This window comes from Podarcis raffonei, chromosome 14, assembly GCF_027172205.1.
Source record: "Podarcis raffonei isolate rPodRaf1 chromosome 14, rPodRaf1.pri, whole genome shotgun sequence".
NCBI classification, from domain to species: Eukaryota; Metazoa; Chordata; class Lepidosauria; order Squamata; family Lacertidae; genus Podarcis; species Podarcis raffonei.
In genome coordinates this window covers 34,849,173-34,868,527 of record NC_070615.1, presented here as the reverse complement: position 1 = coordinate 34,868,527, position 19,355 = coordinate 34,849,173, and the positions used below count along the sequence as shown (strand labels likewise).

Sequence of the window (19,355 nt, the reverse complement as noted above, 5' to 3'; positions counted from 1 at the left end):
CCCCGGCCGGACGCACGGCGGCGCCTTCCCGAGGGCGCAGGAGGGGCGGGAGGCGGCAAACGGCCACGATCCTGTGAGGGGGGGCTACTCGCGAGCAAGGCCCGTTGGCTGACCGAGGGCTCCCGCTTAGGTGAGGCTAGGCTAAGCCGCTGCTGCTGCTGCTGCTTCCTCCCAAGTTAGGTTTACGAAGCGGAAATGAAAGCCCCGTGGATTCCAGCAAGGGCTCTTTACTCCATGAGTAAACCCCTCAGGTCGGATCCTGGTTCAGTCCTATAGTTAAATAGGAAGGCCCAGAAGTGCCGTGATGCCAGTGAGTCTGCTCGTAAGTATGGCTTAAGGCTGGATCCCTCCCATTCCAGAAGTTGTGGGGTTTTAATGGGGCAAGTAAACTTAACACAGTACAAGTAAGGGGGGAATGAAAGCCCCTTGGATTTCACTGGGGTTGTTTACTCGGGGAGTAAACACCCACATCACCCCGTTTGGATCCGACCTGTTGGAAGATCTCATGAGTTCTGGCATTTTAAGGAGGTTGAATCCCAAGACCCAGCCATCCCCTCAGAGTGGGTCCTAGCTTTGCCATGATTAAGATTGGAAGACCCAATCTTAGATGCTGTAAGTTTGACTTACCCATTGAAAAAGACCCATATATCCTGTGGTTTCCGTGGGACTGATATCCAGGTAGGTAAACTTAACAAACTGCTGCTATCCTCCTCCTCCTAAGTAGGTTTACGGAGGGAAATGACAGCCCTGTGGATTTCAGCAGGGCTGTTTACTTTGGGAATCAAGCCCTCAGGTTGGATCCCATCTTAGTCATAATTAGAGAGAAGTCCTATGATTACAATGAATCTGCTTATAAGAATGGCTTACAGTTGGATCCATCCCATTGGAGAAAACCTCACACAAGTCCTATGATTTTAATGAGGATGCCAGTGAGTCTACTGAATGGCTTAAGTTTGAATCTGTCCTGTTGAAGACCTGTGATTTCAGTGGGGTAGGTCACTTTAAAACAGTACTGCAAGGTGGTTTACTCTGGGAGTAAACCCCTCAGGTTGGATCCGGTCTCAGTCATAATTAGAGGGGGAAAGACCCATAATATGCACCATGATTTATATGGGTGTTTGTATGTATGACTAAAGGTTGTATTAGCTAAGTACTACTACTGAGAGTAGACATATAAATTAATGGGCCTAAGTCATCTCTAGTAGTTGCAATGGGTCTACTCTGAGTATGACTACCATTGGATACTACCTGAAGTTGGATCTCCGCTAGGTTTACATCCTTGGTCGGTAAACTGCCACCTTCTTCCGAAGCAGGATCATTGAGGGGGGAACCCCATAGTTTTCAGGGTGAGGTCACTTTCAAGTATGCAACCTTGCAGTGCAATCCGTTTTTTTTATTATGTTAAGGATTTTTTAAAAGGTTAAGGCTGCCTTACAGTACAATGGCCTCTCTAAGTAGCTGGTAAACAAAAAGCAAATAAAATGCCTGTTCCAATATTATAATCTCAAATAAAATACACATTATAATCAATAAAAGAGTAAACTGCCATTAGGCATTAAAATAGGATCTAGTTACTGAGAGGCGTAGGCCCATCTAGAGCTCGTTGGGAAAAAGGTGAGGTGTAAATGCTGCCATTGTTGTTGTTGTTGTTGTTGTTGTTGTTACTATTATTATTATTATTATTATTATTATTATTATTATTATTTTCTCCAAGGCCCTGCTGCTTAGTTCCCTGCTTTTGTTTTTGCCTTTTGTTTCAGGAAGCCTTAAATGATGGGACTGGAAGGAGGACTTTATGGATGTGATGACCCTGCATACTGGAGAGCGGTTTTGAATGTTTACCAGGATGTGGTCATGGCCAAAGCGAGCAAGAAGGGGAAAACCATTGCCTTGGATAAATGGTAAACGTTTTCAGCAGGAAGCAGAGCATACCTGCTACAGCAAAGAGCTTCTGGGGGCTTCCCTCTCTCATTGTACATTCAGTGAAGCAGAACACTGGAAGATTTGGGATGCACAAAAGGAAGGCCTTCTTAACACAGCACATAGCTAAACTATGGAAGATGTATAGTGATGGCCTCCGGACTCTTCTTATGTTCTGATGCTTCAGTTGCAGCCTTAACACTGTGATGATTTTTCATAACGGGCAGCAGAGCTGGAGAATCTTAAGACACTTGTTTCTTATTTGTGCCCTTCATATTTTTATCACTTTGTTTTATGAGTATCCTTACTTGCCCCCTCTGATTTTTATGTCGTACTGAATGGGCCTCCTGCTAAGATTATTTATTGAATTGCTAATTTATTGAGTTGATATCCCACCCTTCCTTCCCAAGGAGCCCACGGTGGCAAACAGAAGCACAATTAAAAACAAAGCAAAAGCATTCTGAAACGATTACAATTAATCCAATCTAAAAGCAGTTTCTGTTAAAAACATTCCTGTATCCAGTGCTCTCAGGGTTGCCAGGAACAGAATTCTTTAGCCACCCAATGCTTGGGTAAACAGGAATGTTTTTAAATTCCTCCGGAAAGCTGATGATAATGGAGACAGGCACACCTCACTAGGGAAGGCATTACACATCCAGGGAATCACCACTGAAAAGGCCCTTCATGGGGGCAGCAGCAACTGGGCCACCAAGTCCTCCCCTGCCAATCATACAGTCCAATATGACTTCTGCAGCAGAGCAGTGGCAGTCCCCAGAACAATGACAAGTCTGTGGCCTGTGCAGTTCTCTTTTTGTCTCTTGTGAGCTTTGCCTGAATCAATTTAATTGAAGAAGGGGGAAATGTGTTTCTCCTCTCTGATCTTTCCAATGCTATTCAAAACAATTTTATTGTTTTTACCCCTTTCCCTGTGTTACCATTTGCAGGTATCAAGAGGAGCTGCCAATTGCTGTTTCCGGGCGGAAGGACAAACACTTGACAAAAGAAGAGCTGGTGAGGCTGATGGAATGGAAGCTTTCCGTAAGTAATTCTGCCAGAGTCGGTTGCCATGTGGAGCAGAGGCAGCATGGACCCAGGGGCATGATCGTGCTTAGTCACAAGAACTTGCAGCCCTCCAGATACAGCTGGACCACAGGTCCCACCATCCCTGCTCACGGACCACACTGGCAGGGCCTGATGGGAGTTGGAGACCAACAGCAGCTGGAGGGCCACGTTCCCCATCCCTGTTTTAGAACGCCTACCCCTCACGTGCCCCATCTGCTCACGGAAGTTAAAAATAAAATAGAAATACTCACTGACTGTTTAGGTGACGGGAAATGACTGTGAAATGAAATAACAGTAATCACATTATAATAATGGTAATATATTTTTACTTTTCGGACTTTATAATCATTTGTTTCCAAAAGGTCTCTGAGAGATTTAAAAAAACATTTAAAATCATAAGCATGAATATACTATACCATTAACAGAACTCATCCAGAAGACCTGCAATTCCTCTTTATATTTTACACACACAAAGTGCCCCAATAACAGCAAAATAGCACCAGCTCAGTTATTCAGAAGCCTGGGGGGCAGGTCTTGGCACTGCAAAGCTGGCAGCACAATAAAGGCACCTGGCAGACCTCACTGGGGAGAGCATTCTATAGCGTAGCTCTGTCCTGAGTGAACATATGAGACTCAGAACTAATTTTAAGTCAGCAGTGTAGGCCCAAGTGGGAATGACTGCCTTCTCTTCCCTGCAGAGAGGCAAGTTTCGCCCTCGACTCCAGCAGCTGGTGGCCACTAACTCCAGCGAGATGGTGGAGAGTTGCACCAGAAAAGCCTTCCAGCTCCTCCCTGACGTAGCAGCTGCCATGACTGAGCTGTGCAAACTCAAGGCTGTGGGGCCCGCCACAGCTTCAGGTAGGAAAGGCCCTGAAGCCTGCAGGTTTGTTTATTTCCTGTATTTCTTTGCCTACACATCCTGAAAGGCATTTGAGCAATGATTGTGCTCTTTCATTCACCCAACGTTCTCTTAACGTGATCACAGCAAAACATTTCTTCTTGAACGGTGGTAGCTCAGTGGAGGAACATCTGCCTTGCACACAGAAGGCCCCAGCTTCACGTTCCCACTCTGAAACCTGGAGATCTGCTGCCAACCAGTGTTGGCAATACTGATCCAGATAGACCAGTGGTCTGACTCTGTATAAGGCAACTTCCCTTGTGGAAGAGCATTTGCAGACACAGCAAGGCCCCTTCCATCAGCTCAGCTCGGCCTGGCCCGAGTGCTGCCTGGGTTTTCTCAAACACTTGTGCAATCATGTGATTTTTCAAACCCATTTGCCTCCTGAAGCTCCCCCACCTCTCTGCCACCAAACTCTTGTGTGGTGCAGAGGATTCTGGGATGATGGCCTGCCAGGTCTCCTATAGAACCGACACAACAGTCTTCTGTGGCTATACAAGGCAAGGTAGCATCTGCTCCACAAGAGGGAAGCCATTCTTCAGAGAAGCTTGCCTGTCATTGACGATCTAAGGAACTGTGATTCTTCAGAACTTGAATTTCTCTCTCTCTTTCTCTTGATTTTTTATTTATTTAAGAAAGGGCAGACACTTCTATAACATACAAGAAGAAAGAAAGAAAGTCAGTGCAGTTGAATTAAAATTATACACACATAATGCAAATTTGGATCACTTCATTCACAACCCCTGAAAAGAATTATTATTATTATTATTATTATTATTATTATTATTATTATTATTAGGAGTGGAGGTAGTAACATTTTCCCCCCAACAAGAGGGATACAGAAATAAACAGTGGCTTGCCTGTTTGACAGCATGTGTTCCACAGCTTTAAAAAAGAAAACGAGAAAGCCTGCAGTGTTGCTGCTTCTTCATGAGCAGGGATTCTATGCTACTGGAAAACCTGAATAATTAAGTATCTGGATCTTGCATGTTGGGCTCTATATTTTTTTTGCACACAACACATACATGCTTAGTGAAAGAACAAGAGGGGGTCCCACTCTGCCCATGTATGCCCTATGCAGAAGTAACTTGAATAGGGCTCAAATTAATATCAAGAGCTTCCCTCATTCCTCACCTAAACTTGTCTAAGGCCACATCTGCACCTTACATTTAAAGCTGTTTCATACCACTTTAAACAGTCATGGCTTCCCCCAAAGCATCCTGGGAATTAGTTAAGGGTGTGGAGAGTTGCTGGGAGATCCCAATTCTGCTCACAGAGCTGCAATTCCCAGAGTTCTATGAGGAGAGGAATTGACAGTGAAACCACTCTGGGACTGGGGTCTCCTAACGGCTCTCAGTATCCTTAAGAAACTACAGTTCCCAGAATTCTTTGGGGAAAGCCATGGCTGTTTAAAGTAGCATAATGAGGTAGATGGGACCGAAACCAAGAATGTGGCTGCCTATTCCACCTCGCTCTGCCTGAGTGGAGTTTCGTATTCCAGATGGCATATTCTTGCCCCATGTTTATTACAGACTGCTACATATTGGTCTAAATTTTTTGCTTGTTTGTTTAAGCTTTCAGCCAGGATCCACGGGGTTTAATCTTGTCAAGCTGTATGAGCAGCAGCAGCAGCAGCAGCAGCAGCAGCGGTGCTTTACAAATAAAAATAATTCCAGCCTTTTGAGGGCAGGGGTGGCTAATCTGTGACCCTCCAGATGTTGTTAGGCTACGAGGACCGTCATCCCTGACGGCTAGTCATGCTGACTGGGACTGCTGGGGGCGTAAGAAGCTGCCTTATACAAAGTCAGATTTTGAACATCCCAGCCACACAAAAGTCAGGCAAGGAAGAGGCATTATGATTGCAGCTGAAGGAGGCACTCCAGCCAGGCAACAGTACTCGAGGGCGGGGCACAGCCTGAGGAGGGGACAGTGAGACTTGGATCCTTAGGAGTCATGAAGGGAGGATTCAACCTGCTTTGGATAGAGTTGACAGGATGGTCCTACTCTGCATAATGCAGATTCTTCTGCTCGTATTTCCTTCTCCCTCTTTAAGAATCTTGTAGCTTCGGAAGTCCCCTGAAGGTGTTGAGAGCTCAAGGTTCATGTGTGATATTGCTCTCCCGCCATCCTTCCCAACATCTGCCTTTGCTCCCATTGCAGCGATTCTGACTTCCGGAGCCCCAGAAGCAGCTGCCTTTATGGCCGATGAAGCAGTAGAGTCTCTGCCAGGCCTTGTCCCTGTCCAGTACACCCTCAAGCACTACCTGCTCTACCTTGATGGAATCCAGAGGTGTGTCAAGAAGCTAAATGAAGGTAAGGCGGGAGACGTTGGGACACTCTGAACAGGTAGGGATGCCTGCTGGATGTGGAGGGTTCTCCTTGTGAGCTAGAACACTGAACACACAGACTTCCAGCTCACAGAAACCTCCTATGTGCATTCCATTGCTACCATATATGCCAGGAAGAGACCCTTCCTCTCTGCCCACCAATAGGATTCTGTCTTCACTTAAAATAATAATTATTTAAAAGCTCCAAGACAAGTCAAGTTTCTTCTGGTTCTGCAGTTATTTGTTCCTGTGCGTTTCTGGCTTTCTTGTCCAGTTCCCATAGAAAGTTGCCTTATGTTGAATCCGATCGTTGGTCCATTTAGCTCGGTAGTATTTCTTGGGAAAACCTTTTTCAGCCAGAGAGCTATATTCCCTTGTAGACAACCTTCTGGGAACTGAGCCAGAGGCAGAAGTGAGCAGTGCTCACAAAGGGTGTGTTTCTTTCTACACCCACCCACCCACCCACCCACACACCCCTCCGTCCAGGCAAACAAGAAGCCAGATCACAGCTCAAGGACAAATTCCAGTTGTGCAGCAGAACCCAAGCAGGGCTCAGGGCAGGGCCAGTGAGGGGCATGATTTGGGAAAGGGCGCTGTCACCCAGTCTCAGGGTTTCTACATCCTCAAAGCACACAGCCCAACCGATTCCTCATTCTTGATTCATTTCCTAGCTGATGCAGAACAGGCCTGGACGCCTCACCGTGTGGAGATGTGCCTCTGGGCTTGGGCCGTCGGCAGCAAGATGCAGCTGCCTTCGTTGCGGGCTCTAGGCGGAGAGGGAGCAAAGGCAGGGGACGGGGCAGAAGCAGGCAGGCCTAAGAAGAAAAGGAAAGCAACATGAAAAATTCCAGGATTCCAGGGCTGCGACTTTAGAATTGACCTTTGTTCCTTGGTGCATGAATACTGAAGCTGAACTACACACACACACACATGAAAAGGCTGTGCTGTTAGCCTGGATCTCCAGGACAAATCGCCAGGAGAGTCTGCACCAGTGATCATTCAAGACCTTTGAACCTCTGGAGCAAATAGCGTAGCTGTGGAAAACTGGTCTTCCCTCTCAGGACTCTCTTTCACTGTCTACAATGTGGAGCAGCACATGGCAAAATGTAGATCAGCCTTCCTCCCCATCCGCCCCACCCCAAATAATTCGAGAATGGTAAGTCACTCATAAAACAGATTGGGCATCCTGATGTTAAGCTTGTGGTTTATGGCTGGAGCCTCACAGCTGCTCAGGATCTGGGATGAGCTTTATATTTGTGGGTGGGGAGGAGTTTTGCCTCCAGTTTGACGACTATCTAGTGATTATCTTTCCATGTAATGTAAGGTTTGGCTGACTTGTGTCGTCAGGAGCAATTTGCTCCTTGGGTACCACTAGGGGGAGCACCTCCACTGGAAATGCCCTCCCTTCTAAACTCCTCCCCTCCCCTGCAAGCAACCTGTAAGATTGTGGTCTACTCTAGTCTACTTTGAACGGATTAATGGATGAAAGCTCTGCTATCCAGATCCTCTGACATGTAGGGAAACGGAGGTGTTCGACTGACTATCCTTTTTGCCTCCCCAGCTCTGTCACTGCTAGTGAAATAAACACAACCAAAGCACAATTTATTTTCGGAATCCGATTTTGCTTTACGAAATCAAGTTTTATATTAGCAAAATAGAAATTTAAGCTATTAACAACAAGAATTAAATTCATTATCATCCATAGTCTCTCCCTCACTCTCTCACACACAGTCAATATGAGATATGTTCCCAGCTGCATTACAACAGAGGGAAGCTATTTTTTTGAATATTATCCTAGCATTTCTCATTGTAGTTCTTTTCCAATAAAGTCCTTATTTTCCTACAAATTTAGTTGTTGTTTCTAACAACCTAAGAAGTGCCTGGATGGCGGATCAGGCCAGTGGCCCATGTTCTCCCAATGGTCAGCCAGAAGCCTTCCGGAAGTCTGCCAGCCGTTCAAAATATGATCTCCCGGAACACATCAATTTGGATAGACTACTGACCATCTCCATTTCTGTGACCTTCCTTTGACTTCTACACCCATTTTGCTTTGCGACGCAGGACAGCGGTAGGTCCTTCTGTAGCGTCCTCTTAATTCACTCAGGGGTAGGGTGAGGCCCAGCTGGATTGGTGCCTTGGGCAAGCTGTGTGTGAGAGCCCCTCACAATCTGCCCCAGAATCCTTTGCACCGCACAGTAGTTCCTCAGCAGATGTACAAAGGATCCCTTGCCTGAAAAAAATGGGAATGGCGTGTGGTGCTTTCTTTGACTGGAAATGGACCCCTCCCACGTCAAAAAGGCAAACCAAAAAAAGGAGGGGGCAAGTTGGACTCTAATCCTGAATGCATTTCCCTTGAGAGTTAGCCTCGCTGAACTTAATTCTGAGTCAACGGGTTTATAGGATTGTGCTCTGAGGGTTCTCTAAAATAGGCCACGGGCCCTCTAGGCAGTGGTGTGCGGCCTCATTTTGCTGGAGCCCTTGGCCATGGAGTGGAACCCCTCGGATATCTCTTCTGCCATGTCGAAACGTCTGGCTTTCGCCCCCCCCTCCCCGTGCCAAGGGTTAGCAAAGCTTGCTGCCGCAGCCCAGGAATTTGCCTTCTGGCTGGCTTTGTGCTGGCTTGAGTTTTTCTGCTCCAGTAATTTTTCCTTGGATGCTTAAAAGTCCCCGTGCCTGCAATCCCCCGTTTTCTGTCCTTCGCACAGCCTGGAGATTTTGCTCTTGTTTTTTGAATGTGTGCTTTTGTATTTCTTTTGCGAGTCCTGGGTGGGGAAAGCTTCCCGAGAGCAGGAATATAAAGTGAGAGTGAAATGCTTTGCCAATCGCTGCTGGGGAACGGTCTTGAAATCACAACCTGAGGGTGCCCCCCCATTCAAGTAGCCAGCCCCCATCCGATCCTCGTGCACTAGGGTTGGGTTGGCATCCATCGGTCACGGGAGACAATGGAGGAGTGTGCCTCTGGGAGTGAAGTCAAACCATTGGAGAGTTACAGCGCCTACTATGGGGACGGATACAGGAGAGAGATGTTTTGTTGCAGGTGGGGTAGCCTGGTTGTGCTGCTGCAGATGCACCATGGGAAGCTCTGTGTCCCTGGGAACCTTCCCTTTGTTTTAGTGAGTCTTGCACTGATTAGCTTCCCAATAGACTATTGGGCTGGCTATATAAGAGACAAAAGATCCTCCTAACCCAGCATTTAGTTTCCAGTTCTGCCCCCTTTAAAGAGCAACACATCGTTAAGCAACAAAGCAAATACAGTGGTACCTCAGGTTACATACGCTTCAGGTTACATACGCTTCAGGTTACAGACTCTGCTAACCCAGAAATATTACCTCGGGTTAAGAACTTTGCTTCAGGATGAGAACAGAAATCGTGCTCCGGCGGTGCGGCAGCAGCAGCAGGCCCAATAGGCTAAAGTGGTGCTTCAGGTTAAGAACAGTTTCAGCTTAGGAACGGACCTCCGGAATGAATTAAATACTTAACCTGAGGTATCACTGTAGTTAAGTACCCCAAGAGCAAAAAAAAAACAACAACCTCTGGTGTTGAGTGCTGACAGCATTGGCACTAAAACAAGAGGGGGGTATTGACATCCACTGGGGAAACACTGAGGTTTTCCAGAAGTAACAAAACAAAAACCCAACCATCAACCCTTGAAAAAAAATCAGCAGCCCATTTTAGAAATCATTCTAAATTGAATTAAGCATCTCAAAAGCCATGGCTTGCCAATGTGGATGGGCTTCTGCATAAAACATGGACAGTAGAACTGAATATTTTAGAGGAAGGTCTTAACTGTCTGGCTGGAGTCCCAAAACAGAAGCACAAGTCTTGGGAGGCGAGTTTATACACGGCAACATTCTGTTGCAGGTCTGGCATGCCGAGTCCTAAAATAATTGAATGGAAATTGTGTGCTGATTTAAAATAAACAGGTAAGAGCACTTGTGGAATTTCATAGTCTGGGGTCCTCATTGGGAAGGACCAAGGGAGTGCGGGGCGGGGGGGGGCAACCCAGAAGCTCCTCTGCCGTCAGTAATCTTGCAGCTTCAGTATCTGGGATGCTGCACTGCTTTCCCCTCCCAGAAACGGAGAAGGGCATCCCCGCAGAGCGGCATCTTGCCTTCAGCTCAGCTACCGTTGGAGCTGCAGTGTTAGTTCCAGCGGGAGGCTTGGCGCAGGGAAAGCCGGGGTGCTGCAAACATGTCAACACCGGGGGTTGCACTAGTTTTTAACACAGCGGAGCAGCTGACCTAGTTTTGAGCTAGCAGACTGTGGCTCCCTCCTCCGCTCAGGTATTGCTTTGCTGACACTTCGCTCCCAACCCTCCTCCTGTCACCCTTTCCAGCAAGGAGCCCCGACATCCAGCGTGGGCGTCAAGTCTATAAGCAGGTGTCCCATGACCTCTTCTGTGCTTTGTTCATCCCTTATTTTGGGCCATTCCACATGTCTGCTGTCACTGAATACACAGCAGGCTTTCCTAGAGTGACCTGCTGCTGCTGCTGCAGTCTGGGTTGCCCATTTTCTGCTTCCTCTGCCACCGAAAATTAACCCTCTTAAGAGCGTAAAAAAATCCCTCTGGATCGGGCCCAAAGCCCATCTAGTCCACCATCCTGTTCTCACAGGGGCCAACCAGGAAACGCACAAGCAGGACCTGAGTTCAACAGCACTCTCCCCTCACTCTGTCTCAGCTCTGGAAGGCCAAATGCAGCCCTCTCTCTAAGGACCTAGGGACTATCCGCAGCCCACACTTCCTAGCCATGCTCCAGCCACATCTCTGGCTTGCCCCAATTCACAGCCTCTCAGAAGCTTGTGGCCTTGCTCTCATATTGCTTCTTGCTCACCTGGATGGAGGACTGAGATGCAGGGTGAGTTGAAACCGCTCTACTTTGCATAGGTACAGTAATGGTGCAAATGTTGCTCCGTCCACTTTTGGCTCTGCTCCCACCTGCGACTGCCATGAGGCCCCTGGAAGGCGGTCCGAAAGGGAATGTGGCCCTCGGGATGAAAAAGCTAGCTCACCCCTGCTGCACCTGGCACACTCTTGAGCAGGGGTCAGCAAACTTTTTCAGCAGGGGGCCGGTCCACTGTCCCTCAGACCTTGTGGGGGGGCGGACTATATTTTGAAAAAATAAATAAAAATGAACGAATTCCTATGCCCCACAAATAACCCAGATGCGCTGGTCCCGGGGGGTTACGTGCGGCGTGGTCCGGGTCTAGTCTGAGGTCAAGGGTGTGGTATGGAGGCTGTCCGTCAAGGCTGAAGCTGGGTCCAAGGCAAGGAGTCAGGTGTGGTCAGGAACTCTGGCAGAAGAGCAGGACAGGGTGCCGGCAGGAACAGGTTACCAACAATGTTGCACCCGCAACCTGGGACTGGGCTGGCTGGCTTTTATTTGCCCCGAGGCATAGGGCGGCCCTGGTCCACAGGTGACTCGCCTCTCCTGGCCTGGAGGCGAGCACTCCTCCTGCAAGAATTTAGTTCCCTCCGCCTCTCTGCCCTGAGCCTCTGCAGCTCAGGAGAGGCTGGAGGGTTACTGGACCCAGGGGCAACCTCCTCTTCCCCTGACGGGGCTGAGAGTGGAGCACCTGCAGGCAATGGGTCCTCGATCACCTCTGGAGCCAGAGCAGACTCAGCTGGTGTCTGCTCCTGAGGACCCGGCACAGGTGAGGACCCTTCAGGTTCAAGCCCCAGCCCCGGCTCAGCTGGTTCTGGAGGCGGGGACTCCTGTGCAGGCTGGGATTCCTCAGGTTCAGCCTCTGAATCTGATTCCCAGGCCATCACACCAGAGATGCATTTGAAATAAAAGGACACATTCTACTCACGTAAAACATGCTGATTCCTGGACTGTCCGTGGGCCGGATTGAGAAGGCGATTGGGCCGGATCCGGCCCCCGGGCCTTAGTTTGCCTACCCTTGCTCTTGAGTGTGGCTGCGGAGCCCCTTCTACCAGACATGCAGAAGTCCCAACTGCAGAGGATGGTGGGTAGGGTGTTTTCCACTGTTAAAGGCCCCGTTTCGTTATTCATTCATCAAAAGTGCCTTGTTCTTGGCATTTGCGTTCCTTTTTCTCCAGCTGTTGTTTGAGAGACAGCCAGCATCTTTCCCTCTTTCTATCCACCCTTGTCTCCGTCTTTAAAAGAGACCCCTCCACACAACACCCGCAATTAAAGAAAAGCTGGGGACTTTGCATGGGGGTGGAAAGAGCAGCATTGAGTAAATTATTCACAATCACATCAAGCAATTAGTTTGTCGCACTGAAATGCCGAGCCACACACAGAGTCCCAGAGGATCCCCCAATGCATTACTTTCCCTAATCCTCACTGAGAATCAAAAGGATTATGTGATGTTGATACATTCCGTTCCCCATCCGTCCCCTCTATGGTGGCTGCGTTTTGTTGAGGGGAAATCAGAAGCAATTAACAATGTTGTTCTGTTTTGAGAAGGATGCCGCAGATTAAGGTATCGCAGATCCCAAAGGCTCAAGACTTTGTCAGAAACCACAACTGCGTAAGCGCACAGAGAAAGCTGGTTGATCCCACATTAGATCCCAGGTGCATCTGGACCAGCGTTGTGAATGGTCAGAATGAGAAACCTCCCACCGGACGTTTATTTATAAAAAAATTATTGGATACCTTCAACTGCTTTAACACATTGTTGTAATATTGTGGGGTCAGTCTGAATGATACCTGTGGGTCCCTTCCCAAACCTGTGATCTGTGAGGTTACAATCTGTTAGAGACCATTTCTTTGTAAGATTGTAGCCTTTCTAGGCCTTATTAACCATGTTCCCCTTCAAGATAATGCCCTGAGCTGGCCAGCCAAGTACCTCCATTTACATATCCAAAGAGCTTGCCCTGTTGCTATAGAGACAAGTGGGTGGGCCTTTTCCCCACATCACCTGCAATTGCAGCAGAGTTCTCAGTTATTAGAAGTTCTGCAGACGGGATCCGCAACAAAATGTTGCAGTGTGGAGCGCTCCTGTTCAGGATTCTAGTGTCTCCATTCCACTACCACCCTGCTTTCATTCCCCACCTCCCTCCAGCAGTCAAGAGGCAATGATCAGTCACCATGTCCAGTCCTTAATGAGACTGGGTTTGTGGAGGGTGTGTCTTTTTCTAAAAGGTTTTTTGTTCTTGCTCTGCAATCCTCAGGGTCTCCCCAGCCTGAAGTCTGCTGATAGAGAGATGCAAGACAGCTGCATCTTACCTACGTAAGGAACATTATTCACACTCGGATCATCAAAAGTATAAATGATGATGATAAGTGGAAAGGTTTATACTAGAGGAATGACTCTTAATTATAGAATGGGCTCCAGTTTTTTAGATACAGTGGACGCTCGGGTTGCGAACATGATCCGTGCAGGAGGCATGTTCGCAACCTGCAGTGTCCGCAACCCGTAGTACCACTTCTGCGCACATGTGGGTCGCGATTCGGTGCGTGCGCAAAGCGCCGAAACCCAAAAGTAACCCGTTCCGGTACTTCCACGTTCGGCACAGTGCGCAACCCGAAAACGCGCAACCTGAAGCGTCTGTAACCCGAGGTATAACTGTACTGGAACAACACCAAACTCCAGTAAAATATTCACAGGGATATTTGGGCTATTTTCTGGGCTGTGTTAAATGTAAGCCTATGGGGTGTATTAGATATAGTTAAATTGCATCATGAAATTAGATTTAATTTCATTCGGTTGCAATGGATGGCTTTTTTTGTCTTTGTTTTACTTTTTCTAAATAAATCTGATCTGAAAAAGAAGAAGACATAGATCGCTTCAGTGCATGAAAGTGGTATTTAGCAAAACACAGTTAACAGCTGCTGGCAGACTTATCTGTCATCTAGACCGGTACTGACTATCGTGATTTAGGGTTGCTGCCTTTTAATGGACAGATGTTCCTGCTCCTTTTACAGCCTTGTGATGGGTAGGAAAATCAGCAAGGGCAGATTCTCTCTCCCCTCCCCACCCTCCATCACTGCCTCTCCATGTTGGGAAGTTTGAATGGCTTTAAATGAGGATCAGACAAATGAATGGAGGATAAGTATCAGGGGCTACCAGCCATGATGTTGTGCCTCCACTGTTGGACGCATTATGGCTCCGAATGCCAATTACTGGGACTCATGAATGGGGAGTCTGGGGTTGTGCTCAGACCCCACAAGCATCTGGTTGGCCACTGCAAGAACAGGATGCTGGACTAGACGGGCCATTGGCCTGATCCTGCAGGCTCTCCTTAAATTCTTAAGCTTCCCCTAGTGCTGTGCCAAAACTTGTCCCAGGAATCTTTGGGGAGAGCCGTGACTTTGAAGAGGTACAATACTGCTTTAAATGTATAGTGCAAATGAAATGTTATGGGTGGGTTTTGAGGCCTTTATTCTGTTCCAGTTTTTTTTTAAATTAAGTTTTAAAGTTGGACTATGGTTTTTATTATTGATACATCTGTTTGGGGGCGGGGGACCTTCCCAAGGAAGCTTTGTGCATTTAATGAATAGAACTTATGAAATCTACATTTTAAAAAATCAAATAACAGGCAAACCTGTATGAATGTACACAGCAGTAACCCACTGTACTTAATGATAAAGATAGCTCGGTTAGCATTTTGGGGCCGGGTACTTCTATCTATACACTATTCTTTAAGGATAAAGTCAGTGTTACAAAACCTTGATTAAGCCCAGCTGCCTTTCCCATCAGCCACAAAAGCTGTCGCTTACCCAGTGCATGTTAATTTATCCATTCTCTTCTCAACTATCATCAATAAAAACATAGGAACTACCAAAAGAAAGAAAGAAAGAAAGAAAGAAAGAAAGAAAGAAAGTTGGACTATGTTGGAAGTCGCTTTGGGTTACTTCATATTTTTGTTTTTTGTTCTTTTTGAAACCAGCTAAGAAATAGAATACATTCGAATAAAACCGGCACTTACACCAGACCACATCCCGGTGTGTGCAGTCAGCTGAGATGCCCTGTGTTTTGTTTCCCTTTCCCCTAACCTCACCGTGACCCGATTGCCACTTTCACCATGAATAATTAGGTCTCTCCATTCTCCGGGTAGCTGTTAAAAGTCAGAGGGCTGCCAAGTGACTGCTGCACAGGGGGGAAAAACCAAAGCCTCTCTCGTCCGAGTGGCAAGGGCAAAGGGGAGCTGGCAGCCAAAGGTCATTCCAGCCTCCTCCTCCTTTTATTCGTACGCTGTCTTTCCACAAAAGAATTGTGCTCAGAGCAGCTTTCAGCAATGAAAGCAGTGATACATCACTGAAAAATCAACAGGCACAATAACAATTTCATGATAACAGCTATAATGAAACAACAACATGCAACGAAAACAACAAATGTAATAACATTGCACCTCCTAGAAATAGAAATAGCTTCTGTGGCCACTACAAATTAGCTGAGAATGCAGTTCGTCTGATCAAATATCAAGGTCTCAGCTTCCTCAAAGGGTCACTGTCTCTTTGGCATTACCCTTCAGGCAGCATCAATGCTTCCAAAGGTCAGAGGTGTGGTAGTTGGATGCACTCCTCCCGTGATGTTCCTGCTGATGCCTCTTCTACACCATGCAGCTTCTCAATAGCCTTAGGTTTGATTTGACAGTGGGTTGTATCCAGCTGCATTCTATGTTCCTCCTGGAACATCCTTTGCCTTTTCATCTAAAGCAGTCTCTTCTGGGCCTCTTTACATGCCTTTCAAGTGGTTTTCTGCATGGGGAGGTTCCCTCCCCCCTCCCAGTGGTTTTCAGGGGTTCATCCTTTATTACATCATTTAAAAATAAGGTAAAGGTAAAGGTACCCCTGCCCATACGGGCCAGTCTTGCCAGACTCTAGGGTTGTGCGCTCATCTCACTCTATAGGCCGGGAGCCAGCGCTGTCCGCAGACACTACCGGGTCACGTGGCCAGCATGACAAGCTGCATCTGGCGAGCCAGCACAGCACACGGAACGCCGTTTACCTTCCCGCTGCTAAGCGGTCCCTATTTATCTACTTGCACCCGAGGGTGCTTTCGAACTGCTAGGTTGGCAGGTGCTGGGACCGAACAACGGGAGCGCACCCCGCCGCGGGGATTCGAACCGCCGACCATGTGATCGGCAAGTCCTAGGTGCTGAGGTTTTACCCACAGCGCCACCCGCGTCCCCATTTAAAAATACTTTTTATTAATTAAAAAAACTATGGAATTCAGCAAATTTATTTGACCTACAAGCAAATACGGTTGATAAAGTGACTTAGGGCATTACCTGCTCTGGGATCCCATGGCTAATTCTCCCCTGTTCTCCACACTGGCCCAAATAGGACTAATTTAGCCAGCTAACCCTGGTGATCATCTAATGTTTATTGGATGGATTTTCCCCCTAAATTGATTTTTGAATTCTGAATTCACGTTTTATACTGTATTTTATGCTGTTTTTTGTTGCATCAATTAAGTGTTTTAAATTTGTTGTTAGCCGCCCTGAGCCCGGTTTTTGAACCAGGAAGGGTGGGGTATAAATAAACTATTATTATTATTATTATCATTATTATTATTATTATTATTCAGAGCTGACCCATTGAAGTCAATAGACCTGAGGGTAGGGAACCTGTGGTCCTTCAGATGTTGGACTCCTGCTCCCATCAGCTGCAGTTGGCACAGTCAAAGGGCAGGGATGGGAGTTGGAGCCCAACAGCGTGTGGAAAGCCAAAGGTTGCCCTATTGCAACCCTAGGAGGTGTGTTTAGATTTGCAGTCTAAGGGCCAAACTAAATCTAAGCAGACTATTTGCATCAGAAGGATGTTAGTGAGGGAGGCATGGTTGGTTTGAGTGCAGAAGGCTCAGACTGTGGAACTCCCTGCCACAGGAGGCTTTTGTGTCTCTTGTAGCATTATATATCTTAAAAGGTATCCCAGTTCTGTTTCTTATGTAGGGAGCTTATGTTGGTTCATGTGGCCCTCTCTTCTTCCTCTTCTTCTTTTCTTCCCAGTACATAGCCTAAGCTCAGCAGTGCCCGCTCAAGCCATGGACTCTGCCACAGGATGACGCTGGCAGTGTATGGCTTTGTCACATGCCCACTGGCTGGAGGAGTAAACAGAAAATCGAGCATTAGCAGGCTGAGCACTCCTGACACCAGCAAAAGAAGGAACTGAATGAGGATGGCGCAGCTGGAAGAGACAGAAGCTCTTAAAGGTGTTGCCCTCCTGCGCAGCTCCCAACCAGGTAAAGGAGGGCAGCTTCAAGAGAACCTCATACATGGCAAAAGCAGTCAAGTCATTTGCCCATTATGGCCTTTCCATCTTTCATACCATCCTTAACAGCAGTGATGGCTAGTCCTCATTGGTACTGGTGGGCTGGAAGGCAGGGAGCCCAACAGTAGGGGGCGCCAGAGCTAATGACAGGCAGAGCCAACGAATTCTAGTTTTGTTCCTCCTTGCTGAGTTCCACAAGGGGCAACACTGAAAGTGAGGAGGAGGAGGAAACTGACAGCCAGACAGCCTCCTCCCGCCACATGGGGACCCCAAACTGGTTGTAAGAAGTGTGCATGCACACAAAAGCTCATACCAATAACAAACTTAGTTGGTCTCTAAGGTGCTCCTGGAAGGAATTTTTTTATTTTGGTTGTAAGAAAGAAGGCGGGCTGGTGGAGACATGCTGAGAGTAGACTGAGGTTCGTGATTCCTTTGCCCTAATGGACCAAACTCTGCATGCACCTGATGCATTTTAGGTCCTTTAGAACAGGAGATAACAAAGACAATAGTCTTTTGTGCAAGTGTTATTTTTTTGGTTATTTGGTTATCTCTTTTTCCTATTCTGTAATCCCCCCGGGAGCTGGTGAAGACTGGGTGATAAATATATGTAAAATAAAACAGTGCCAAAAGGCGGGAAGCCCCATTGAGCTCTTTGGCAGAAAGGTGGGATATAAAAGGAAAAATAAAATAAAATAAATGTACAGTGGTACCTCAGGTTAAGTACTTAATTCATTCCGGAGGTCCGTTCTTAACCTAAAGCAGCACTTTAGTTAATGAGGCCTCCTGCTGCTGCCGCGCCGCCGGAGCACGATTTCTGTTCTCATCCTGAAGCAAAGTTCTTAACCTGAAGCACTATTTCTGGGTTAGCGGAGTCTGTAACCTGAAGCGTATGTAACCTGAAGCGTATGTAACCCGAGGTACCACTGTACTGCTTACATTAAGTAGTGAATGACAAGGTAAATAAAGTACTATTAGTCAGAAACTGAACTGAAGCAGAAAAGAAACAGCACTGATCGTGACACAGAGAGGTCAGGCCTTGCCAGAAATCTGGGGCAGGTGTTTAGTGAAAGCCGGAAAGGTCCAATGACGCCAAAATTCTGCTAGATTGAAATGTAACAGTCTGCTCCCTAAAACACTGCCATTTACCTTTCAGCACAGGTCTTCTCATGTGTTCTTTGGTCGCCAGGCTGTCTTCTGCCTCCTCCTGGAAAGGACACTTTCTGCCCTGGGTCGCAAAGCTCACCCCTTAAGAATCCCAGGGGGTGGGGAGTGTGTTTCAAAAAGCCCTCCCCTCCCACTGTGGGAGCAGGAGAGTGTTTTTATGGATTCCCAGCATCTCAGGCATCTGTCTTAGTTGGAATTATTACCTGTCAGACCGCATCTCAGAAACCCCACATCATGAACCCTGTTATCTTCCTGGGTCCACCCACGCACACAGGCAAAATAAACCACAACATTTTTTTCAAAAAAACACAACCCATCCACATGGAGAGATGCACGCTGTTTGCTCACACTCCCACACATATCACGGCAACCACAGCTGCAAAGAGCAACACACAGGGTTGGGGCTTGTTTGACTGGCATACTTGTGTGTGCAAAGGAAGGCCTCCAAGATACAGAAGCTGCAGCGCCAAATACCACAAGCCTGTCTAGTGCTGTAAAATTTTTGATTATTTTGTGTGTGTGTCCCAGTAGATTGTGGGGGCGTAACCCATTACTGGTGATTCAGGGGGCTGTTTCAGAGCAGGACTGCAGAAACTCAGACTGGTGATGGGGAGAGAGAAATGGATGTGACAACAGGTCACATCCATTTATCTGCACACCTCTGGCCCCCCACACTACTGCCAGGCGGCCCCCGCAAGATTGCTCATGATGGAATACTGCCCTTGGCTAGAAAAGGTCTCTGCTCTGCTCCCCAACTGTATACAGGACTTCCCACTCTTTTAGAAATCTCCACTTCTGGTT

At 47.3% G+C, this 19,355-nt stretch overlaps 1 protein-coding gene across 6 annotated transcripts; it reads left to right on the top strand.

Annotated features, from left to right (window-relative positions):
- Positions 1-41: 41 nt before the first annotated feature.
- Positions 42-18,021, top strand: LOC128401561 (uncharacterized). Of its 6 annotated transcripts, none has more exons than XM_053364761.1 (6): positions 42-130; positions 1,761-1,901; positions 2,865-2,958; positions 3,681-3,840; positions 6,041-6,193; positions 17,129-18,021. In XM_053364761.1, exons 2-6 carry the CDS (start codon positions 1,771-1,773, stop codon positions 17,182-17,184), a joined length of 594 nt encoding a protein of 197 aa, XP_053220736.1. In that variant the 5' UTR covers positions 42-130; positions 1,761-1,770; the 3' UTR covers positions 17,185-18,021. The 6 variants fall into 6 exon arrangements, with proteins under 6 accessions (XP_053220736.1, XP_053220738.1, XP_053220735.1 ...); XM_053364763.1 differs by lacking the exon at positions 17,129-18,021 and adding an exon at positions 14,100-14,122; XM_053364760.1 differs by lacking the exon at positions 17,129-18,021 and adding an exon at positions 6,879-8,054 and having other exon boundaries at positions 2,865-2,931.
- The last annotated feature ends 1,334 nt before the right edge of the window (positions 18,022-19,355 follow it).

What these genes read in the sequence shown, in the direction of transcription:
- LOC128401561 (XM_053364757.1), top strand. Translation starts at nt 1,771, where the DNA reads ATGATGGGACTGGAAGGAGGACTTTATGGATGTGATGACCCTGCATAC. An exon ending in TGATGGAATGGAAGCTTTCC is followed by an intron (nt 2,959 to 3,680) that starts GTAAGTAATTCT and finishes TCTTCCCTGCAG; the next exon opens with AGAGGCAAGTTTCGCCCTCG. An exon ending in GGGGCCCGCCACAGCTTCAG is followed by an intron (nt 3,841 to 6,040) that starts GTAGGAAAGGCC and finishes CTCCCATTGCAG; the next exon opens with CGATTCTGACTTCCGGAGCC.